Source organism: Crocodylus siamensis, chromosome 5 (assembly GCF_052110815.1).
Source record: "Crocodylus siamensis isolate JL-2025a chromosome 5, ASM5211081v1, whole genome shotgun sequence".
In the NCBI taxonomy this organism is placed as follows: domain Eukaryota; kingdom Metazoa; phylum Chordata; order Crocodylia; family Crocodylidae; genus Crocodylus; species Crocodylus siamensis.
Genome location: NC_143399.1, coordinates 44,183,129 through 44,208,170, shown reverse-complemented (window position 1 = coordinate 44,208,170; position 25,042 = coordinate 44,183,129). Strand labels below are relative to the sequence as shown.

Below are 25,042 nucleotides of genomic sequence, written 5' to 3'. Positions count from 1 at the left end.
ACCCTAGCCGCCCTGACCGTGAAGTAGCGCCTTCTGATATCTAACCTAAACCTACCCTCTGCCAGCTTGTGACCATTATTCCTGGTCACTCCTGGCGGTGCTCGGGGAAACAGTGACTCCTCCAATGCCTGCTGATCCCCCCTGACTAGTTTATAACAGGCCACAAGATCCCCCCTCAGCCTTCTCTTTTGGAGGCTGAACAGGTTCAGGTCCCGTAGCCTCTCCTCATAGGGCCTGCCCTGCTGTCCCCTGATCATACGAGTGGCCCTCCTCTGGACCATCTCCATGCTGTCAACATCCCTCTTGAAGTGTGGCACCCAGAACTGGACACAATACTCCAGCTGCGGCCTGACCAGTGCCGCATAGAGGGGGAGGATCACCTCCTTGGACCTGCTCGAGATGCATCTGTGGATGCATGCCAAGGTGCGGTTGGCCTTCCTGACTGCATCCCCACACTGCCAGCCCATGTTCATCTTGGAGTCAATGATGACCCACAGATCCCTTTCCGCCTCCATGCTGACAAGAGGGGAGTTCCCCAACCTGTAGGTATGGTGCCGGTTGTTCCTCCCGAGGTGCATCACCTTGCACTTGTCTGTGTTGAAACCCATCCTGTTCTTGTCCGCCCACCCTTGTAACCTGTCTAGGTCTGATTGTAGCCTACAATGATGGCACTGCCTTGCTTATCAGTCACTGATGCAGGTAGCTGTCATTCAGATGAAGGGACCTGAACTTCCAAGACTTAACTCTCTTCTTCAGCCTCTGTGTTTCCTCAGTTTTCTTTCTGCTTCAAAAACAGCAGCTGGTTTATCTTGCTGAAGGAGGCATATATTTGTTCAAGGTGTTAGCAAATTCTTGACCTACCAACCAGTTATCAAGAAACTACAGAGAAGACTACAAAACGGGATAAGGGAAAACTACCTTCCCTACCTGTTTGATATTCCAGTCTCCACTAGCTTTCAGTTCTGGATCCGATCAGTACCATACGCACACACCTTTATCTACCACCCTCAGATCTGAGAACAGGACACAAGAGATGAGTTAAAACTCTGGGACAAGATGATGGCAGTGCAGCAGGAGCAGTAAAAACAAACTGATGCCCACAAGGCAGCAGATAAGAAGAATACCTGCTACATACCCCACACATAGGGGAGATGCTACAGGACAGCAAGAATGAAGTATGATTTTTAAAGGAACATAGATGTGTGGCTTTTAAAGTCTTTCTTCTTATCCTGAATAGAGCACCCAGAGGTGTCTTTTCAGTGAAGGCTTTTCAACTTGTATGGGGAAAAAATGGCCACAAAACTCTGCCTGTTTTCTTCTCCAGAATCAGAGTAAGAAAATATGCGAAGTGAATTTTGAATACAGTATGCTGCCAAATCCTTTGTTTTCCAACCTTATCATAAGCAAAACATTCCGTAAGAATGGGACTACCTGTATGGAGTGGTAAACCATAAAAAAATCACTTCAGCATAGTCTTCCTGGATTTTTTCCATACTTCTTCAAGGGCTGTCCTCCTAGCTAGAGATGCCTGTCTGTACCCCTCTGCTTCAGAGTTTGTGGACTCTGACTGGCAGCTGTAGAGACCTGTATTCTGCATAAAAACTTAAAGGAATCTCCTAACATGGGACTCTGAATTCTGTACTTTTGAGCTCTTCCAGCCAGAACTGACTTGCTTCATGGTTTTGGCACCTAAGCAGTCCGATTCCTAACCTTGACCAAGGTCCATCTTTAGGCACACTGTGAACCTCAAGTTGTCACAACAGTTTGCTTAACCTACACGCTGAGAACTTGTAGAGCTGGAATTGTTTTATGTTCTAGCAATATACCCATGGACACATCTCCTGAATCATGGCAGACAGCCTGAGTTAGGCTAGTCAATTTAACTTTCAACTTTAAAAGCTCTCAAGAAAAAGCAGCTTGGAGGTGGGTTGAGGAGGAGGATGGGGAGCCGCATCCTGTTTTAACTGAAGTAGCCACCACCTGCATGAAGGATAAGCTGCGAAAGCACACATCTGCACTGGTGCTCCACATCAGAAACCTGGGTTAGACATTTCACACTGAGTTGTTAAGCATAGTTCAGTGTTTTTCTTGTCTTCTCCTTTACTGGTTCCTTCTGCGTCGATGTTTCTAGTCGAAGAGAAAGTAAAGGTAGAAATCTCAACACACCAAATTCTCCAACAGATCAGGAAGTTAAAACTCCAGGCCAAGAAGATGGTAGTGCAGCAGGAGCAGCAGAACAAACAGACACCCAAAAGGCAGCAGAGAAGAAGGATGTACGGATGCCGCAGGTACCTCAACCCAAGCTGAATGGTCAACAGCAACCTGGTATCTCTTCTCAGTACCGAGCAATGATGCCACCTTATGTAAGTAGCAGTAATATGAAATCTCAAATCGGGGAACTGTTATTAGCCACCTAACTTGAAACATCATAACCTTCCTCTAGGTCTTCTATGGTAGGTTTCTAAACATTGTATAAATTAAACAAGTGAGTTTGGTTCTTCTTTTGTATGCTGGAGTTTAGACTTGTGTGCATTTTAATTCCTTTTAAAGTGTTAATTATGGAGGACAAGCCTACATATAGTTGCAGGAACACGCTCTGTTGCCACATTAAAGCATTCCAGTCTGCTGGTAGGAGGGATCCTTGGCTTTTCACTTGTTCACATACAACCCAACCCTTTATATTAGTTCATATTTCCTTTCCTTTCAAAATAATGGGGTGTACAATCTCAATCTGATATTCATTTAATGCTCACTGGTAAATTGAACCTTTTTATGGCTCCACCAGCCTTGATCTTAATGGGAAGCAATGTTTTTTTGCTTTGTTCTTTTTCACTGTATTTTGTTGGGGGCCTGGTGTTCTTGTGGGGGGGGGGTCAGTTGGTTGTTTGAGGGGAGGGGGAACTTGGTAATATCACTTATTGGATCCACTGTGTATTTGGGAGAAATGTTAGACAAGCTCTGGGGGACCCGTACCCTTCCACAGGTCTGGGAAAGAGGTAAGATTTTTACCATGTCATTCAGAGTCATTACAAGCCCCATATACAAGTTTAAAAAAACATAAGAACTCATGCCACTATTCAAGATAAATTCTCTCCTTGAGTTACAATACACTCTTATTTATTTTCATAATGGTTTTTGTAGTGGCTGCATTTGTAAGTGCATTATTCCTGGGTCTACCACTTTTGGTAATCTGGGTTTTCCTTTTCTAGATGTTTAATCAGCATCCCAGAATGGCATATCCTCCGATGCAGGGTCCCAGCAGGTTTCCTGCGTCATCTGAGCCTAGCAGGTAAAAATTCATAAATACCAGAATTGGGTGAGGTTCTGACCATTTGTTTGTGGGTAGGATCAGGACTGCATGCAAAATTTTGCATTAGACTTATTAATTGACCTTGTGTGACTTGACGCAGAAATTGCTGCTGTTTTTGTGTGTGAGAGACATGATAACTTTTGAAAGTTGCATCTGACCCATTCCAAACTTTAAGGGAAAATTTTATGCATCGGTGGGGAAAACCCTTTTGATTAGAAGGAGGGAAATTAAAACACTGAAAAGGAACAAAATGGAGGGCATAGAGGTCTAGCTGAGCCATTATTTCCAATATCTCTGGCTGTCTCTAAACCATAGAACTAGTTGGTGGTAACCATTAATGCCTTTGGCATACCACCACATTTTCAGCTCTGCCCATTCTCCTTTACAGCTTAACATATTGATACCAAATGCAATTGATCTGTCCTACAAAAAGAATTAGAATTGGAAAGGTGAGGAATAGGGGTGTTCACATAGCCACCTGTGATATAGCTGGAAGATACAGAACTTTGCTTTGGGAAATTGCTAGAATGAGGCATAGAAGTTCTGACAAAGGAAACATAGGAATGGTGGGAATAGGAGAGATTGGGAGGTTACATGAAGACGAGTTGATAGTCTGTTTGCTTTTGTTATGTGCAAGGAGATCAACCAACAGCAGCTGTAGGAGGGTGCAACTCCCTACTTAGCAAGTATTCTATTTTAGTGGGTTCTAACAAGGTTCCCTCCGAAGTGCGTGCATGTGTAGCCGTGCACAATTTAATATGTGCCACACGCTAACTTATTAATATTGTGCACCCACCCAGAGAGGAGCTGGGCTGCAGCATGACATGGTGCAGTGAGGCAGGGGCTGGCGCAGTCTCTCCTCACTCCCAGAGCACCTCCTTGCTGCCAGGAAACTGTTTCACTCCCCAGCCCTGAGACCATGTGCCTTCTCACTCCAGGAGGTGAGCTGGGGGCTGGCGTGGGCTCTGCCGGTGTCGAGGAGCTGCTCTACTCCCCAGCCCCGAGGCCACATGGGCTCCGTCAGCTCTGGGGAACTACTCCATTCCCCAGCCCAGAGTCCATGTGCCTCCTTGTTCCTGGAGCAGGGACACATGTGGAGCTTGGCTTCCCCAGATCTCAAGTGCATGGGGCAGAGCAGGATGGTGCAGAACCTCGGTCTGCATCAGAGGAAAAGGAGCAGGCACAAGGAATCGTTCCTAACCATGATGTAGTTTGGGGGTGCTGGTTACAGCTGTCTTGATCTAAGGATGTAGGCAGACAAGGGGTTTTGGGTAAATTATATCACATTTACCCAAAGCAGTTTGTCTAACCACAACATAAGATTTCTGCATCATGAATGGAGAGTCCCCATTACTGGCTCCGGGGAACTGCTCCACTCCCTGGCCCCCAGTCTTGAGGATTATTGCAAAATCCATTGCATAAGGATCCATTACATGAGGATTCTAGTCTATTAGGCTTAGCGAAAGGGGGAGGTGGGACCAAAGTAGCATACTCATGGATCTCTACACCTTAGAGGGAACAAGTTGCCAACTGCTGTCAACTGTACCTACACAAATCAGACATTTGTAGTTTTCTGCCTTTTTACCATGGTAAAACCACCTGATTCAAAGTTTTATCCTTGTCTTAGACATGCACAGTAAGAAAACAGATAGTTTTACTAAACGTTTATAAAATATCTAGTACAATATGATATATTTAGCTAAGCCAGTAGTGCTAACAGTTTTGGCCCTGTGAGCCAGATGAATTGGTGTGGGGCTGGTCCATAACCAGGATTGGGCCTTCTGCCACCTGGCTAGGTTCACGCCATGGCCCTGGGAGAGCTTCCTAAAATACATGAGGAACCCTGCAGGCTGGATGGCACAGCACCAGTGGCTGGATCTGACCTGCAGGCCAAGGATTGAGCACCCCTAAGCTAGGTAGTAAACCTCCTATGTTAATTAAGATAGGAAGATGATCACATTTGCTTAAAAATGGCAGGGGGCTGGACCAACCCAATGATCTCATGAGGTCCCTTCCAGCCTTAAAGTCTGAAATCTATGCAAATTAACTCATGGTTCTAATTGTAACTAAAAATTAACCTTTAGCATATTAAAGGTCATTGATTTGCTTTCTTTAGCATACCAGTTATTGTATACACACTGATCTTAGGCTTTTTGGATTATTTATTTTGTTCTAGAGGTCCAAGGGGAAGAGGACCCCCATCTCGGTGCGCAGAACCAATAGAGCGTCCATCCATCCTTAGTGCTAGCGAGCTCAAGGAGCTTGATAAATTTGATAATCTAGATGCTGAGGCTGATGAAGGCTGGGCTGGTAAGAATATTGTGAATCTCTAAAGTCTCTTGTTTGCATACTGAACACTGCTGATAGATTAATCTGAGCTTTTATTTCCATAATAGGTGCTCAGAGTGAGGTAGATTATACAGAGCAGTTGAACTTCAGTGATGATGAGGAGCAAGGAAGCAGTCAGAAAGAGAAGGAAAGTGGGTAAGTTGAAGTCTATAAGTCACATCAGTTATAGCATATGGGTGTCATAATTAAGGTTAGATCTTAAAATCCTTTAAAAGGAGGTCAGTGAGTTGCCATTCTTGATGGGTTAATCATTCAAAAAATGAATTTCTCTGTATTGTGTTAGTGCCTGCAGATTCCAGTTGGTATTGAAGCCCCTATTTGCTAGACGCTAGTTTGCTAGTAGAAATAGTTGTTGCCCCAAATAACTTGCTATCTAAGTACACAAGACAAACTGAAGCTGGGCCAAAAAAAGGTACTATTGAATACATGCTTAACATAGGCCTTCAGTTTCATTTGTTTCTTTGATAGTGATGAACAAACGCCTCCCAAAGATTCTCAAAGCATTGACAGCCACAAAGAGACAGAAGAACGGTCTAGTAGTAAATCGTCAACCCAGGCTACTTCACCAGGAGTAAAAGGACCATATGGCAAGAGCACTCAGCCTGACCAGGTTTGTATTTGTCACTTCTTTACCGCAAGGATATCCTCCAGCCCAGAGGTGGGCAGTTATTTCGGGCAGAGGGCCACTTAGTGAGTTTTGGCAAGCCATCGACAGCTGCATAACAGCCAGCCAGGGGCAGATAATTTTCTAAATTTTTAGGGACCCTGCGGGCCAAATAGAATGACCTGGCAGGCTGTATTCAACCCTCAGGCCGCATATTGCCTGCCCCTACTCTAGCCCATAAGTATCCTTAGCGTTCTTCCCTGTTCTTCTGTGGGACCAACGATTTCCCTGAAATCACCGCACAGTTGCCTGTTTTCATTTTGCTTGCTTCCATCTTGTAACTCTTCAATGGTAACCATTTAAGATATGTCTCTGACCACTTTGTTCTCCAGAACTGTAACTCATAACTAAAACTATAAATGGAGCTGCATACAGAGCAGCTTTTCTCAATTGTTCTAACACTTCTGATTTTCCTTGAGGTAGTCTCTTCAGATCTCTTTGAAAGATACAAAGCTGAAGTTTAGGTTTTCCCAGTGACCGTATCTCCCTAAACTTTTAAGCAACAGGTCTTAAATGCACTGTAAAAACTTCACACGTCAGATGGCTTTTTCAGGTCTTGGTTTATCCTACAGCACCGTGGTGCTCAACTCGCCTAGCTACACCAAGCTAGATGAGTAGCAGCAATTAACATTGCCATGACTCTGCCACTAAATTTCCAGCCTTTCAGGAAGCACCATGATCTGGATGATTTGGCTGCTCAGACCAGATCTTGGTCACCCCTGCTGTAGCAGAAAAGATTTACAAGCATCTAACATAAGGTCTCTGTAGGACTTGTTCTTGTAATGTGTATTTCTAGGGAAGCAAATTCTGTCATTTGTTTTAACATGTTACTGAGGACTTTAGCTTATCCTTTCTGCTTCCACCAGGTGCAAGATGGGAAAGACTAAATCGGCAGCAAGGAAACCTTTAATTTCAGTTGAAATATTATTTGCTGTTAATGTAGAGGGGAGGGGGTGTCTCGTCTTTTTTGCTGAATTGAAGTGTTAGGACTTTTTGAAGGATGATGCCTTCAGTTAAATCCAAGTTATGCCTGCTGAATATGTGAAAATCTGAGGGTATAGTTTAACTATTTAAAACTAAGTGAAATGGATGTTTTAACTTTTTTTTTCCTGTATATACAACTTCCACAAAGAGTACAAGGTGGTTCAGTTTGAAAATGTTGAATTCAACAAGGAAGCATTCTTAATTTAGGCTATCTGCAAGTCTGACCAAACGTACATTCCAGCAAGCAAATTATTCCCAGTCCTGTGTTTTGTCCTATAGGAGCGGGGTTCGGCACCACTACAGCCTTCTGTACATGAGAGAGGCAGTTCTACGCTTCCCCCCAAATCTATTTCACAACAGGTATGAGATGATGGGAAACTGAGTTGTTGGGCATTCATGCCACATTGCTATGTAATAGTGTGAAATCCAGTCCTTTCAGCACCCCATCTTGCCTCAGACCTACATTTTTTGCCTGCAAAGTGAGTAGGTACAGTGTCAGAGTAAATTTAAATGCTTCTTTTAACTTTATGGCAGTAACTTTGAATTTTTTCTACAATATGGAATCTCAGAATTGAATAGTTCTCATGATTCTTAAGAAATCTTGGCACTGCTAGAAGTTTTTTTCTTCCTGTCTTTCCAGCCCCTTTCTATGCTCAGCTGCTGGGAGAGGTGATAAAGCTCTGCATCCTGTTGTGGGAGGGAGAGGGATTCAGGAATTCATCAGCTGGGTGCCGCACTTCAGGAGGGATGTGGACAACATGGAGAGGGTCCAGAGGAGGCCACTCACATGATTGGGGGCAGCAGGGCAGGCCCTACGAGGAGAGGCTAAGGGACCTGAACCTGTTCAGCCTCCACAAGAGAAGGCTGAGGGGGGATCTAGTGGCTGTTTACAAGCTAGTCAAAGGGGAGCAGCAAGCATTGGAGGAGTCCCTGTTCCCCCAAACGCCACCAGGAGTGACTAGAAATAAGTCACAAGCTGGCAGAGGGTAGATTCAGATTAAACATCAGGAGGCGCTACTTCACAGTCAGGGCAGCTAGGATCTGGAACCAACTTCCAAGCGAAGTGGTGCTGGCTCTTACCTTGGGGGTCTTTAAGACAAGGCTAGATGAACACCTTGCTTGGGTCGTTTAACCCCAGTACTCTTTCCTGCCATGGCAGGGGGTCAGACTTGATCTGCTCAGGTCCCTTCCAACCCTACCAACTATGAAACTGTGAAACTGTTTCCTAATTCAGAGCATCAGTCACAGTTCTATTTGCTAAGTGCTGTATCCATACTGGTGAAGATCAGTAAATCTGAATTACAACAGGAACGTCAGACCAGCCATATGCCCGTTCTGCCTCCCCATAAAACCTACTCATAAGTCTGTGGCCGAGATCTTTTTTTTCTAAGTGTTCCTGTCAAACATGCATTTTAGCATATTGCTATATGGTCAGTTGATCTGAGTGCACAAGACTTGTTGTTCTGTACTCTAGTACAGGGTGCTCAATCCCTAGCCTGTGGAGCCATGCCATGTAGCTTACAGGGGTCCTTATGGGTCTGAAAATGTAGGGTCTTGTGAACAGTGGCAGCTACTGCTGCTCCTCTGCCAAATTTCTACATTAGTGGGGAGCCATGCAGGCTGCTTAGCAGCATGCTCCATCTGTTCACAGAGGTGGTCCAGGGCCCAGTCCAGGGACACAAGCTTACTGGAGGTGGCATAGGGCCAAGGGAGGCAATGCAGGGCCCTCATCCAGGCTCATGGAGACCCACATAATTCATCCATCCTGGGGGCACCAGAGGCTTGACCGTCAGTGCTCTAGTAGATTTACTTTACTTTACCTTAATGTTGTAGCACCCACCTCCGGATCGCCAGGCAGGACCTGGAAGACAGGGACCCTTTCCACCTAAACCAGTACCAGATGAAGACGAAATTTGGAAGCAGAGGCGAAGACAGCAGACAGAAGTATCAGCAGCTGTGGAACGAGCCCGAAAGCGGCGAGAAGAGGAAGAGCGAAGAATGGAAGAACAAAGAAAAGCAGCTTGTGCAGAGAAGCTGAAACGGTTAAATGAGAAGTTTGGCTGCGTGACAAAACCCTCCCGGGAAGACGCTCTGAAGGCAAGAGAGAAGGAAAGGGAGCGAGAGAGGGAGAGGGAGAGGGAGAGAGAGAGGGAGAGGGAGAGGGAGAGGGAGAGAGAGCGAGAGAGGGAGAGGGAGAGAGAGAGAGAAAGGGAGAGGGAAAGAGAAAGAGAAAAGGAAAAGGAGAGGGAGAGAGAAAGGGAAATAGAAAAGGAAAAAGAGAGGGAGAGAATAAGGGAAAAAGAAGAGAGGGAAGAAAAAGAAAAACAAGAGCAAGAGAAAGAGCAAGGCGGGGAGAAAGAGAAGGAAAAGGAGAGGGGGGAAGAGGAGGAGGAGGAGGCAAAGGTGGAAGAGGAGAAGGCAGATGAGAAGCTGGAGCCTGAAAAGCCTGAGCCTCAAGAACCAGTGATGACACCTGTAGTCGAAAAACAAGAAAATGAAAGCAGAAATAATAATGAAGAGAAGGGTATGTATGAATTATTGCATGTTGTCTTTTTTTTAAAAAGAAGCTACAAAAAGCATAAAAGATTAATCTGTGCACCCACTGTACATTGGCTCTGCAACATGTTGCCTGGTACGCTGGCATTACAGATTGACAGTTGGGCCCTAACATGCTTTGAACCAGTTCATTGGAAACATGAAAGAAATAATTCATGAAACCCTGTATATCCTGCATTTTTAGCAAGTGTTGCAATTTTTGTTGCCTTTTGCAAACTCCTGGTGTTTCTCTAGTTAAATGGGGGCTGGAGAAATCCACTTCAGTCAGAGGAATGCCATTATACAAGGGAACAAATTTGATGGTGCTGTTCTTTCAACCCTGCACTGCAGAAAAGTGAATGCAAATAGCTGTAGTAAACAAATATTTAAACTTTACCCTTTCCCAAAAGTAGAGCTTCATTGTCAAATCAGGATTATTTAAATACCAGCACTTAAGTGTATAGGCAAATTCTTTTTTAAATACAGTGTACAACTGCTGCAAATCAATGTTAGGATTACCTAAAATAAGTCAAACGTTTTAAGATTCATACAGAAGTGTTAGCGTGTTAACATAGCATTATCCTATAGTTTATAATTGCTTTTAGCAGAACCTCTAGTAAAACAGTTTCCGTGTGTGTGAGTTGAATTAGTAGCCACTGACCTTTGTCTCAAAGGACTGATTTTTTCATTTAACCTCCCCTTTCCATTCCACTCCATGTCATTCCATTTTAGGGTTTTAGAGCACTAAACTCCTCAAATGATAAAGTATGCAGGCTGCTTTCATTTGAGATAGGCCAATTTAGAAAGAAAGGTCTGATCTGGTATGCATATTAGTGTCTAAGTTAAAACTTGCATGTACAACAGTTGTAAAAGATGCAAACTTATCTTTATGTTTTGCAGAGAGTCCACCAGTCTTTACCAGACAAGACAGTGGTCGGAATGAAAAAGAAAGTTCACAGGTGGCTCACGACAGCGATCTGGATACAGGAGCCCAACCTCGTCCTGCTGTTTCCTCAGGCTATTCTAAACAGTTTCAGAAGTCTTTGCCACCAAGATTTCAAAGGCAGCAGGTAAATAACCAGTACATAAGCATCAAAAGAATGAATGGTGTATACGTAAGGACTAAGCAATAGTTACAGATCTGACCTTGGAGTTTCTAGCCTTCAAACTGAGCTTCAGACTCATGGGGTGATAAGTTTCTTTAAAAGCCTCAGATACTGTTTTTCATCTTCCTGTATTATGATCTACAGTATTGGCAAGAGTACCTCTGGTGCACTTTATCTTTCTTTTTATATAAAGGCAAGATATCTAAAAGAGCAGAAAATAATGAAAGAATTATGAAAATGTGATTCCTTCCCCACTCTCTTGCTGCGAATAGCCAATTCATATATACCTCTTCAGGGTATATATACCTGAAGAGGTATATATGAATTGGCTTTTACCCATGGTGAAAAGGGGATTGATGTTAATCGGGATTTCTTAAAGGATTCTTGCAACTTGTAGAGGCCGACACCTAACATTCAAAAAATAATTTACCTGAAAAGTAACCTGCAACATCTTTATTTATTTATTTTTACTGTGTTAACTGAACATATAGTAGTTTGTCCTGCTTTTCACTGAGAACCATGCAACCTTTGTTAGTCAACATTTGATAATTTGTTCAGTTTTGGTTTCCACCCTTCCTTCCCTTCCAGGTTATCCTCTTAAATCTTTTATTTGTGTATCCAGAGGTTTTGAATAACAATACAGAGATGCATAATTTTAAATTTTTTTTGTAATGTTGAATCTGTTATATAGGAGCAGATGAAACAGCAACAGTGGCAGCAACAGCAGCAAGGTGTACTGCCACAATCGGCTCCATCACAGCCTTCCAGTGGCCCTGTCCCTCCTCCCCAACATAGACCACTATACCAGGCCATGCAGCCCCATCCTCAGCATTTAGCTTCTATGGGCTTTGATCCACGGTGGCTTATGATGCAGTCTTACATGGACCCACGAATGATGTCAGGAAGGCCTGCAATGGATGTGCCTCCTATGCATCCAGGTAAAATCTAGCTGGTATTTTCACTTTAGTGTTTGCAAAGGATTTGGCCCAGGAGAAAATTCTTTCTCTTGTTCATTGTTCACACAGTAGCTGAAAATGCAAAGAGTTATACCAGTACTAAGGCCTGTAGCACATTAATTTAATGGCATGAAGGGATCTGATTCTCAATCCCAATAGTCATGCCTCCATGGCAGGATGTGTGATTTCAAGATCAGGGATTAGATCCCAGTTGTGCTATTTCTACTTGCCAGCGCAGGGTGGAGCCTGGGATCATGGTCTCAGGGTCAGGACCAATAATCAGTTGATGGTCAGTCTCAGCCCCTGGATTTCATGGAAGCCAGATTGAGATTCTGGTGTGATCCTAAGGCTGGAACTCTCAGTGAAGTCTGGGAAAATACAAGAACCAGTTTGAGACTCGCTGCCATCCCAGCCCCAGGACCTCACTAAGCTCTATTTCACAGTTCCATTTACCAGAATATCAGAAAAACAACTGCACGCAATTTTGGGTTTTCTTTTAAACACTCCAGACTTTTGGGACCCCAGGATTAGGGGGGACAGGTTCCTTGATCTTGTGGGGTCCTTACCTCCTGGGTATGTGGGAGGGGTTTAATGGTCCTGGTGCATAGGGACTCTGCCATTAGGGGACTTCTCTCCAATCCCTGAGTCTCCATGGCTGGGCTATGTCAAGTGCCTTGCTCTGGAGCTCCCTGGGAACTGCAGGGCAAGGTAGTCAGCCTACTGGGTCGTAGAGATCCATGCAGTTCCTGTGACCTAGCACCCCAGCCTCAGCTGATGAGCTCTCTTCAATTCTGCACCCTGAAAATAGTGAGGTGCAACCTCATGCAAGGTTTCACCACCTGGCTGTGAGCCTGCCAATGTTGCAGACATGTCAGCCATCTCCACCAGGCTATATGATGGGGTACCCTGGCAAAATGTTCAGTTTAAGGCCTGATGGTAACCAGCACAAAAATGTGTAATACTTTTTGTGGTGGGCTTCCCATTTTGTGCAAATCATTAATTGCCTGAATGTGTGGCACAGTTACTATTTATGATGATTAACAGGTTAATTGTGCCTTAAGACCAACGTCTGCCAGGTGCCTAAAATGTTTTTATGCAAGTATCAGTGAGAAAATCCATGGCTATTCTTAAGCTTTAGCACATGTGCATATATTGCAAAATTAAATAATACTTTAATGCTGTGTTGCAGATGGTTTTGGCTATGGTTAGGGTTGTAATTAACATTTCCTGATGAGACTTATTTTGATTGACTTGAATGTGAAGCTTGTTAAACTGAGTGATATAGATTCAGAACTTATGACTAGCTTATAAATCTTTAGAGTTTTTCCACATATCAGTAATTGGATATTAGCACCTTTGTTAAAGTATGCATTTCATGTCTTCTCAGTAAGGACATTTTTAAACCCCAAGATTTGCCACTTGGATTCCTGTTGTGGGAGCTATTATTTAAAGATAATGAAAGTCTGGTTAAAAAAAAAAAAAGTAAAGATGCTGCAGTGAGCTGAGGGAAGAACGGTATCTATGGCTGTGGGAACTGGGAGTCACTTCAGGGAAGGAAATGAGGAAGGGGGAAGGAAGGACAAGCAAGACTATGGCAGTTTGAGCTCTTCAGTTACAAAAATATTCTTTCCACCTAAATGTCTTTATAACCATAGATTGAAAAATCCCCCTGCCCAAGAACATTAGGCAAATGCTGTTTAGTTGTACAGAACCAGAGTTGTCCCCTCCCCCTCCCACCCAAAAAGAAAACAAAAAAATCCTCTAGTTTAAGGGTGCCTGCAGACATGCAAGATGTCTGCTTCAGTGCACTGTAATTACAGTGCATCAGAGCAAACTCGATGAATCAAGTCTGCTGCAGCATGCTAATTAGCCTGCTCCAGGAGCCTGGGTGTTTCACATATTCAGTGTCTCTGCACTTCAAAATGGTAGCAGGGGTGCTTTAACTAAAGCTGGTCGAACGAGTTTTAGTTAAAGCGCCCCACCTGCCATTTTGAAGCGTGGGACACTATATGCCAGACGCTGTTGACACTTTAATTAGAGCTTCTCCATAGAGCATCAGAGCAGCTCCAGAACCTGCAGAGCACATGTCAAGATGCCCTAAGGGTAGCCAAACTTGTGAAACAAGCGAGAGCCACAGAGCACATACTTTAAGAGATGTGCACATCCCAGAGCTTGATCTGCACACAGGATCCCAATTCAATCATACATTATTAAATGACATGTTTGAGGAGCTACATTTAAACTGCCTGGGCACTGCAGACAGCTCTTGAAGCATGGTTGGTTACCCCTGTTCTAGCACTTATTGTAGAACTTGAACTGAATGTAAACTAATAATGCATTAATATGTATAAGTCGTCAATATGAGATGCAATGTGGGCAAGAGGATGGTATGGATGTTATTTAGGATCCCTTTGAGATCACGCAACATTAGAAAGTCTTCCAAGCAGGAAGAACAAAGGCAACAAAATATGCGTTGGAGTACTGGATACGTGAGCCTGGTGATTAAGGTAGTCAGTGAGTAAATTTTTCACGATGTTTGTGTGTTTAAAAAAAAAAAAAAGGGTTTTTAAGATGTTAATTTCAGTTATGTAACTTGAATCTTTGATCACAGGAATTATGCCTCCCAAGCCATTAATGAGAAGAGACCAGATGGAAGGGTCAGGAACTAGTTCAGATTCATTTGAACATATAGTTCGATCAGCAAGAGAGCATGCTGTATCACTGTCAGAGCCCCGCATGATGTGGGGTTCAGACCCATATCCCCATGCAGAACCTCAACAACCTAGTACTCCTCCCAAAGTGCTGGAAGAGCCTGAGGATTTGAGGTAAGTATGAGGGTTATCAATGTGTATATGCCACTCAACTTAACCACAAACCCCTGTGTTTTAGATTTGAAATCTGTAAGTGCAACCAAAGTAAAATAATGACCCTTTTATACTGGGAATTTTAAGCTTCATGAGTAGTTATGTTTGTTTTAGGGTCATGGATTTTTAATTGCCTGGGTTTATACTACTTCTTGCAAATATAAGTAGACAGTTACTTTTTTGGCCCCATGCAGAGATTGCTTTTCTGAGCTTCTATCACAGCACTTAATGCACTGAGCAATTCCTTTTAATTAAACTGAACTTGTGTTATATTAGCTAATCAACTGACTCATTCAGAGTTTTGATTTGACCACTAGGAATAAGAAACTCCTAATACTAACTGAGAAGCTTAATAGTAATAACCAGAAGTAGAGGATTTTGTGTTATAGCAGGTTAAAAGAAATATATTTCAATAGATACAAATAATAAATTCTCTCACTGTGATAGTTCCCTGGTTATTCTTTTGTCACATGTGACTAGAACAGTAAAAAGTTCTGTACTGGGTTACAGGAAATATGATTTTTTTAGAGAATTAATCTATGGACATGACTTCCTTTCCCCACCTCTTCCCAAACACAGATCTAATTTTGTTTTTTCTAAGGCCTGAAGCACGCTTGGAACAAGAACGAATTGCTGTTACTACTGCTTACCCTGTTGAACACAACCAGTTGGACTCTCATCCAAAGGCAGACTTTTTTAGAGAACCAGGTGAGGTGGATGTACAAAAATTCCCAAGCAGGTCTTTGGAAGACATACAACCTCTCCAAACTGACGCACCTAGCTCAGCACTTAGCTTTGAAGTAGTTGATGAAAACATTGCACACAGCTCTCAGGAAGAGCTGGTGCCTATAGGAGAGAGTCATTCAGCTCTGAAGAGAAGCATTTACCATGGTTCAAGTCATTCTTTAAAACCAGAAGAACAGAGGAATGAGACATCATCAGGTATTCCGAAAGTGAACAGCAGACCTGTTGAGCCAAAAGAGCCAGCGGAAAGACCAGAAATTAAGCCAAAAAAAGAAGGTTTTATGAGTAACAGAATATCAGAAGGTCCAAAAACTGAAAAACCTTTCAAGCCTAAATCAGAAACCAGATGGGGTCCTAGGCCCAGCTATAGCAGAAGGGAGGAAGGTAGTGATAGACCAATAAGAAGATCTGGCCCTATTAAAAAGCCTGTGCTTCGAGATATGAAAGAAGAGCGTGAACAGAGGGAAGAGCGTGAGCAGAGGAAGGAAAAAGAAGGAGAAAAGGTGGCTAATGAGAAATTTGTCAAGTCTGAAAAGACGGAAAAGAAGGAACAACCACAGCTGCCACCACCTCAGGCAGAGCCAGAAAAATCCACCTCGGAGAGTGCTCCTGTGGCTAAAAAGGTACCACAGGATACAGTTCAGGTGTCAGAAACTGAAGACAGCAGTCCAGCAGAGTCCACAGTTAAGCCTGCAGTACAGTCTCTGCCTGTAGTCCAGCAGTCTCTGCCTATAGTTCAATCACCACCTGTTCAGCAGCCTCCATCGGTGGTGCAGCAACCACCTGTTCAGCAGCCTGTAACTCAGCAACCTCCACCTGCAATGCAACAGCCTCCAGTTCAGCAACCTGTTTCCACAGTTAAGGAAGACAAGCAGCCTGAGAAACCTGTTAGTAAAGAGGTTGTAGAGAAACCTCGCTTAGAAACCAGACCAGTAAAGCGAGAACCTGGTTTGCCACCTAGAACATACTGGAAAGAGGCTAGAGATAGAGACTGGTTCCCAGAACAGGGATACAGAGGGAGAGGCCGGGGAGAGTATTATTCTAGAGGTCGCAGCTACAGAGGTTCTTACGGAGGACGTGGCCGGGGCAGCCGAGGACATAATAGAGACTATCCACATTATAGAGACACTAAGCCTAGAGTAGACCATGTGCCTCCAGGACCTGTTAGGCAGAGAGAAGAGAGCGAAACTCGTAGTGAGAGCTCTGATTTTGAAATAATCCCCAAACGGCGAAGACAACGAGGCTCAGAAACAGACTCTGACAGTGAAGTTCATGAAAGTGCTAGTGATACTCTGCTTTCAGATAAAGACAGCCTAAGCAAAGGCAAACAACCAAAGAGAGAAGAGAGAGTTGAAGGCAAGAAGCCTCCAAAGCCTCTGTCTTTCAAACCTGAAAACCATGTTAGAATAGACAACAGATCTCTAGAGAAAACTTACATAAGGGAGGATGAGAACAAACCCAAACCAGGATTCCTTCCTAAAGGGGAACCTTCAAGGCATGGCAGAGGAGGAATGTTCAGACGTGGTGGTAGGGATCCAACTGGCCGCCCACCCCGTCCATCCACACTAAGGAGACCAGGCTATCGAGACAATCAATGGAATCCAAGGCAAACGGAAATCACTAAACCTGAAGATGGAGAGCCACCAAGAAGAAATGAACACTATGGTCCCATACCAGTGGATAAAAGACCCCCCAAATTTGAGAGAAAGTTTGATCCAACTAGAGAGCAAAGGCCTGCACGACGGCAAAGGCCTGCACGACCTCCAAGACAAGATAAACCACCCCGCTTCAGACGGCTAAAAGAAAGGGAGGCTGCATCAAAAATAAATGAAGTAGCAACTAATTCGTCGACAAGTGCTACAGTTACTAATGCAGTTAATGAAGCATCCAGCATTTCACTGGATATTTCAGGGAGTAAAACACCAGACTTGTCCAATCAAAATTCTTCAGACCAAGCAAATGAAGAATGGGAAACTGCCTCTGAAAGTAGTGATTTCAATGAGAGACGAGAGAGGGATGAAAAAAAAGTGGCAGATGTGACTACACAGGTAGCTGTCAAATCAGGAGAGAGCACTGTACCTCCCAAAAGGGAAATAGCCAAGAGGAGTTTCTCTAGTCAGCGGCCTGGAATAGATCGCCAGAATAGACGTGGCAACAACGGGCCAGCAAAGTCTGGAAGAAACTTCTCAGGGCCTAGGAGCGAAAGGCGGAGTGGTCCCCCTTCAAGAAGTGGAAAAAGAGGGTAAGTATCTACGTTTCCAGTAGCACCCACAATAGATAATCACTGTACAAACACACAAGACTATAAAACATAGAAATTTCTTATTATATAGCCATTCATAGTCCAATAAGATTCATAATCATGGGCAGCAGAGAAGTGACAGGATTTGAGTTGGTGGATGTCACAGTAGTAGGGTTTTATTTTAGTTTCATGCCTTTATACTTGAAGTCCAAGAAAATAAAGAGCAGAGCTTTCCAGTGTCCAATGTGCTACACTAAAATAGTCTGGCAGAAAATCGCAGTTGCTATTCTTAAACGTGTAATTTATGTTTTTCTTCATGAGACTTGAATGTAAATTCGTATAAATAGTAATATTAAGCAAGATTGAAAATTGCAACTCTCTTGCTGTCTCATTTAAATCCTTGATCTGTATCTAACCCATCAGGTATCCATGTCGATATTTAGTAGAAAAATCAATATAGCAAAGCACATCAGGCTGCAGTTAAGGGAGGTTGCACTTGGTTATACTTGCGATGTTGCTTAGCATTGAAAATTTTTTTTATGTTCAACTTCTGTCTGCTAAGTCAGATTCATCTGACACTAATGCTAGTTTCTTGTGTTTCTAGCAATTGTGTGACAGCCTGACAGCCAGAACAATTAGATGAGAAATCCCTGCATTAGATTTCTACTCCATTTTAAAAGCTATGGCTTTCTTTGCCCTGCCTTGAAAGATTGTGATGACTAATCTAAACTCTGAATTAAAGATTAAGATGTATTGCTGGTTATTGAGTTAGAAAATGAGTGCTCCTCTGAAATATTTGTATAGGTTCAGTGTTCAACAACAAAAAGGCAGAATTGTGTAGATTCCCATTAACCTGAATGGCTTTGCTTGCAATTGATATATAAATAAGGCCATGGTTAACTGGACCAGTCGAACACATTTGAACCTAAAGTGCATATTGTATGCTGTGTTGTGTGGTACAGCATCCCTTCAGTGGAGTTTTGAGCTTCATATTTGGGAGTATGGGTTGTTCTTTCACCACACCATCTGATTTGAATGGAAGTTGAAGTGAGAATGTTGCAGTTTAGAAATGGACTGTTTTTCCAAAAGCAGCATGTGTAAGTAAAAGTCAGTCTCACTGAGGAATTTTAAAGTGGTAGCTATACAACTGAGGCCCTGTCCTACCCTGTTGTAGATGCACAGTAAACACTTTTAACTTTATAATAGTTGCATGCTGCTATCTGTTTTCATCTCTGTTTCTGGATATGCTTTGGGTACAGTGGCTAGTTCTTTCTCTGTATAATTTTTCTGGCATAGGCCGTTTGAAGAACAGACAGCAAGCATGACTACTGTTGAGCCCACCAGCAGCAATTCTTTACATCAGGAAGAAGGCAGTGGTGGTGCTGTAGTGCAGAAGAACTCCAAAGATGCCAGTGGCAAAAAGAGAGATGACTCCAAGCCAGGTCCAAAGAAACCCAAGGAGAAAGTGGACGCACTATCTCAATTTGACCTCAACAACTATGCAAGTATGTCCTGATACAGTTTATGATAACCAGAAATTCTGGCAGTACATTAGTATGCATGCATCCAGAACTAGATGCACTTAAACTGCTGAAAAAAAGTTTGTGCGTTTGTATAAAGCTGCTTTTATCCCAATGTTTACAGGCAGCAAACTGCTTCTTTTGTAGTATTTAGGCACACGGCCTTTTTTAAAACTTGTAACAATTGACACATGGGTACACAAGCAAAATTAAAATACCTGCTTTAAAAGAAGAGCCTTATTGCACAGCCTTATACTTGATGTCTTCTCCTAGCAGTCGTTCAGATCAACTTAAGACATGTATTTTCTCTCTGCACATGAAGAGCACAGGAAGTCTTTAGGAAGTCAGTAACTGATTTGGTAATAAGAGATGCAGCCTTCCTAAAGGAGCTAAGTTGTACTGACTTTTGTTATGTTATTGTAACACACAATATGTTATCCTTTTTTTAAGGAGCAGCTTTGCATAAGATTTTAGAATTAAGTACTATTTTGTGGTCCCCCAAAGAGAGGCTGAGCTGCAAGAAGAGAACTTTACCACAACCAAACTAATTGTCCATCAGTGCATTCTGACATTTTATATTCATTCCATACTCTGCATTAGATGCTTTCTGCAGTCCAAAACTGCAAAGGGAAGGAAGGAACCATCCAACCTCTTCCTTTTTTTCTTCCTCTCCACCCACCCCATCTGTAGGTGTTGTGATCATTGATGACCACCCTGAGGTAACAGTAGTTGAAGACTCCCAGTGTAACTTGAATGATGATGGTTTTACTGAAGTGGTCTCAAAGAAACAGCAAAAACGTCTGCAAGATGAAGAGCGCAGAAAGAAGGAGGAACAGACGGTGCAGGTTTGAGATTTTGTACTTTTTATGTGTTGTTCAAGTACCTGCACACTACTTATTCAGTGAGAATGTTGCAAAGGACTTTGCAGCAATTTTAAAGTTTTAGCTTCCTAATAAAGTTGTTTTTCACCTTTCCAATTACTGTATTTTGGTTAGTCATTGTAATTTGAAATATATCTGGCCCAAGTTGCATTGTGCTAAATTGTCATGCTTTCTCTTATTATATAGTACAACTGACTGACAAAATGCAGGTTTTTCATGGCTTAGCCTTCTCTAAAGATCAATATTATTCTTAGGTCTGGACCAAAAAGAGTTCAAGTGAAAAAGGAAGAGGTCAGAATTCCAAGCTTCCACCCAGATTTGCCAAAAAGCAGCAGCAACAGCAGGCGGCAGCTGCAGCAGCGGCAGCTCAACAAGCACAAGCTCAGACACAAGTGCAGACACAGCCTCAATGTGTGTCTCAGACTACAAGCCAGCCACAGACTCAAGTTCAACCTCAAACAGCAGGTGGAACTAACAATACAGAATATGCAGTAACTGGCAAAGCTCTGCAAAATGCACAGTCTCACAATGCTCTTGGAACAGAATTATGGGAAAACAAGGTAGCACCAACGACTGTTATTACTGACATCTCCAAGAAGTGTAAGTGGTGCCTTTTGCATTTTATTATGGTCTGAGAAGAGAACAACACAAACATTGTGCTTGGACTGTGTTAACTAGGCAGATGTTTAGAGATCCCAGATACCTTGCCCGAAGCTGTAATAATCCTTGTTACAAAATAGTCTTGTAGGGAGTAGAAAATGATAGATTCTTAGCACTCCTGAAAAGAAAACTCTGCTACAAAATATTGTGTAGCATCTCTTAATACTGTTGCCATATTCTGTTTCCCCAGAGAGCCAACAACTAATAATGTCTTGTTGGATTTCTGCATGCTTCCAAATATAGGACAGTTCAGCTCAGTTGAAGGTGCCTTAAAAAGAGATGTACTAGGAGCTGAGAACAATTATGGGGGTGGAGGGGGGCAGGGGCAGTGTCTGAACTCAAACCCAAGTTTGGTAGCCATAACGTCATTGTCCATTTGGTTATATATGTACAAATCTTGTGGATGAGCTATTGACTCTGCTGCATTCTCTGAACTTTTAGTGGGACCGATTAGTCCACCACAGCCACCTTCAGTGAGTGCTTGGAATAAACCTTTGACATCATTTGGATCGACTACATCTCCAGAGGTAAGAATAAAACTAAAAAGAACTGAACGTTATACATTTGTATCTTTCTAATGCAACAGAGGTTTTATCTGGCTTCTTTATACTACGTGCAGTCTTTATCTTATGATAGATTGAGAGCCTGTGATAGTAAGGAAACCTGTAACATGAGGATTTGATGTTAAGTGTAGACAGGGCAAAAATTCTTACTGACACACTATTGATGATTAAAAATTAAACCAATACATTTTTAATTGCAACCTAATTTTTTTCTTTGGAGCATTAAGTTACCACATGCTTTAAGACTCAACTTAGGGAAAATTGATGCAGTTAACTTCACCAGAATTTCAGAGCCTCAGTTTTCTACTGTCAATAATGCGATTAGTAAGAGTTGTGATTTCAGAGGGGGAAAAACAATGCAAGCTTAATTTTAGTTAAAGCACTTAAAAATTAGCTACTGTGTACAGCTCAGTCAGCAAGATAACATACATGTTTTCTTCAAGTTATCCAACTTTACTATATATGTAACTAATAAGTTATACTTTTCATGCCCCCAAAAGTGGGCAGTAAATGGGATTCCTTCAAACTGAGAGTCAGCTTTTTCCTGTGCATCTTAAATGGTCTAGGCTTTCTTTTAAAGTTTTCTGGATTTTTTTCTTTACCACAATAGTGAACAATATAAAACTGTTCAAGCTTGATTTCAAGTCTGTTAACAAACTGACCACATTAAATCAGTAAATTTGAGAACTCTTTTCATAAAAAATTTCTGATCACTTCCATCAAAATATTTAACAATGTTTAAAGGTATGTAGGCAATTTCAAGATGACCATCTCCCCTACTGATCGTTTCAGCCTCACATTCCTATTTCTGACTTTCTCTGAGCTACTGACAATTAGAGAACAAGGGCACTGGAGAATGGTTCCGCATAGAGCTTTTTTTTAATATAACTTTTTCAGATTATTTCCCCTAGAAGTATTTAGTGATTTCATGTCTGTCTTGTTCTAGTCATAAGCAAAAAAAAAAAAAATATTCATACTCCACGGTTTGAACTAACAGTTTCACCCAGGTTCATTCTACTTTGGAATAACTAGGCATATTTCATAGATTTCTAGTGGTACGGAATATACATGTGATTTTGCAACAAGTCTCAGATAAAATGCATGAATAAATATGTCTGTTCATTCTTCATTTTTCAAAAAGTGAAATCTGGTTTCTCAGTAGAACTTTCTCTTGAGTTATACTTTGATTTAACAGTTTGTCTTAATGTTAGCAGCAGAATAGAGAATGAGAAAATACAGAATCTTGCACAAAAGGTGCATGATAGTATTTTGTATTAACACAAAATAGTTGAGCAGACATTTCTTAGAGTAAAAACATAGTTTTGACTGTTATTTTATATTAATTACTGATATTTTTTCTCATTTGTTATTGACAATGTAAATCTTTTAAAATTGCTGTTGAGGTGCATCAGATCCAGCAGCCTTCTTATGTGCTTGTATGGTAAAGTTTAAAGCTGTCTTAAAGTTAAATTACAAAGCTTGTTAACGCAACATTTTGTTAGAATGTACTTGAAATTTAAATACATGCTCTTACCGCTTTATCTAGGGAGCAAAACCTGGGCAGGAAAGTGGAGTTGAGCTTGGAATAGAAACTATTCAGTTTGGAGCACCAGCATCCAGTGGTAGTGACAATGAAGTTGGCCCTGTACTTTCAGAGAAGCCCACTGACAAACTACCTGAACCAAAAGAGCAAAGACAGAAACAGCCTCGGGCAGGCCCCATCAAAGTACAAAAGGTAAGAGAAGGTTTATTTAATTATAAATAAGCTTTTATATAAAGCTTTTAAAGGGGGTCCCAAGTGTAGTAAAGAAGTCAAAAGAAATAAAAAAACAAAACAGTGTTGTCTTGAATGAAGCTAAATGAACTGTTAGAGGTTCAGGTCTGATGAGCTGGAGCACTAGAAACTTGCAAAGAAATTTTGGGTGGAGCATATTCTGTTTTCTAGAAAATATACAGAAAAAGTGTGGTAATTGTAATGGTACATTTAAGTGAATGCAGTTTTACTTTTCCCTAAATGTATTTGTGGATACCTGCTTCCAAAGCTCAGAAGGTGGAAAGGAAAGAAAGTTCTTCAACAAGACAAGCAGTTAAATTGAGTAGCATAGTGATGGCAGGTCTTGAGAGGAACCCTCTACCCATTGCCACAGCAAGCAGTTAGAACAGGCCTTCCTGCGACCATTCAGGGACCCTAGCTTTACAAGAGTATTTTGATCCCATAACACCTCTGCTGCCTTCAGGGTCATGGGAAGAAGTTTCATTGGCCACTGCATGGACAGGCCTACCCCTTCTGTTCTTCCTTCTTAGAGTACCACAAATTTCTACTTCCTGGCTGAGTAGACAGATCTGTTGTTCTGCCATTGGAGAGAATACTATATTTCTCAAATTTTTCGTGTCATTCATTCAAAAAGTTTCAAGTAGGCAGTATCCCAGTTGGAACAGCTATAGCTAATGATCCTAAGGTCAGGTTTTTTTCAAACACAGGTGTAGGGGGGGATCTGAGTGAATGACCAGTTTTACTTTTTAAAGATTGAGAGTTTGACATTCATACTGGTATTGAGGTTTCTTGTTGCATGCCAGTGTGTAACCATCCCCTAGGACAGGGGTTGGCAACCCCCTGCACAAGTGCCAGAGCATAGCATGTAAGGCCATTTGCTCAGCATGCCACAGCTGGCCCAGTCTCTGAGCAGCTGCCACCAGCCACGGAGCCCAGGCTGCTTGCAGCAGGCAGCCGGGAGGCTGCAAGCAGCCCAGGCTCTGTGTCAAACAGCAGCTGCCCAGAGCCCCAGCCTATTGTGGCAGACAGCGCAGAGGCTGCAAACAGCTGCATCGGGATTCAGAGCCACAGCTGGGCTCCATGGCAGTGACTGCTACATGCATACCCCGGGGCGCACAGCCGGGAAGGATCTTGGGGCAGTGCAACCCTGGCCCCTTGGCCACCATGTACCCTAAAGTATACATGCAGCCACCACTGCCACAGAATCAGTGCCAGACCTCTGGAGCCCAGTGCAGCTGTTTGTTGCTTCCTGGCTGCCTTCCACAGCTGGCTCAGACTCTGAGCAGCTGCAGTGGGCAGGAGCTGCACCAGGGTCTGGAGCTCTGGCACTGGCTTCATGGCAGTGATGGCTGCATGTGCCCCTTAGTGCAGACCGCAGGGAAGGGACCAGTGAGTGCAACCCCAGCTCCTCCCCTGCCATGTGCCCAGAGGCATGTGTGCTCCCACCACCAGCAAACAAATGACCAGGCTCCTCATGAATCCCCTGTTGTCTGTCTCTAGCATGCAACGTTGAGGCATGGGGGGACATTGGGATGTTTTTGGCATTCCAGTCAAAAAATGTTGCTGACCCCTGCCCTAAGATGTTTCTCAGTCTACAGAGGATAGAGGAAGAAGTGTTTACAGATGCACTGGATCTTCTGTTAATGCAGCTTTCTGTGCTCTATCCATCATCCTCAACACATACCTGTGCATGTGGTTGTGATAGGAGGGATAAAGTGGCATTGTCTTATCCAGGCAGAGATGAGAAGGTTGCAGTAGGATAAATTAGCAGGTGACATCTGATCCCAGCCTTATGTTTTCAGCTGTCTTGAGACCCAGCAGCAGCCCTTGTATACTTCTTGTCTAGAAGAAACCTTTTTAAAGGCTTCTTTAAAAGCTGATTATACACTT

General features: G+C 42.7%; 1 protein-coding gene across 16 annotated transcripts in view; it reads left to right on the top strand.

The window, feature by feature from the left end:
* PRRC2C (proline rich coiled-coil 2C) overlaps positions 1–25,042 on the top strand; it is a 105,682-nt gene that overhangs the window by 43,646 nt on the left and 36,994 nt on the right. For all 16 annotated transcript variants that reach the window (XM_090050121.1, XM_090050124.1, XM_090050123.1 and 13 more), the window contains exons 6-21: positions 2,182–2,363; positions 3,210–3,289; positions 5,487–5,620; positions 5,707–5,794; positions 6,128–6,269; positions 7,587–7,667; positions 9,141–9,831; positions 10,743–10,912; positions 11,640–11,886; positions 14,516–14,729; positions 15,370–17,754; positions 19,051–19,259; positions 19,965–20,119; positions 20,410–20,755; positions 21,257–21,342; positions 22,925–23,113. In XM_090050121.1, coding sequence (XP_089906247.1) covers positions 2,182–2,363; positions 3,210–3,289; positions 5,487–5,620; positions 5,707–5,794; positions 6,128–6,269; positions 7,587–7,667; positions 9,141–9,831; positions 10,743–10,912; positions 11,640–11,886; positions 14,516–14,729; positions 15,370–17,754; positions 19,051–19,259; positions 19,965–20,119; positions 20,410–20,755; positions 21,257–21,342; positions 22,925–23,113 — 5,399 coding nt within the window. The remainder of the gene's footprint in view (positions 1–2,181; positions 2,364–3,209; positions 3,290–5,486; positions 5,621–5,706; positions 5,795–6,127; positions 6,270–7,586; positions 7,668–9,140; positions 9,832–10,742; positions 10,913–11,639; positions 11,887–14,515; positions 14,730–15,369; positions 17,755–19,050; positions 19,260–19,964; positions 20,120–20,409; positions 20,756–21,256; positions 21,343–22,924; positions 23,114–25,042) is intronic.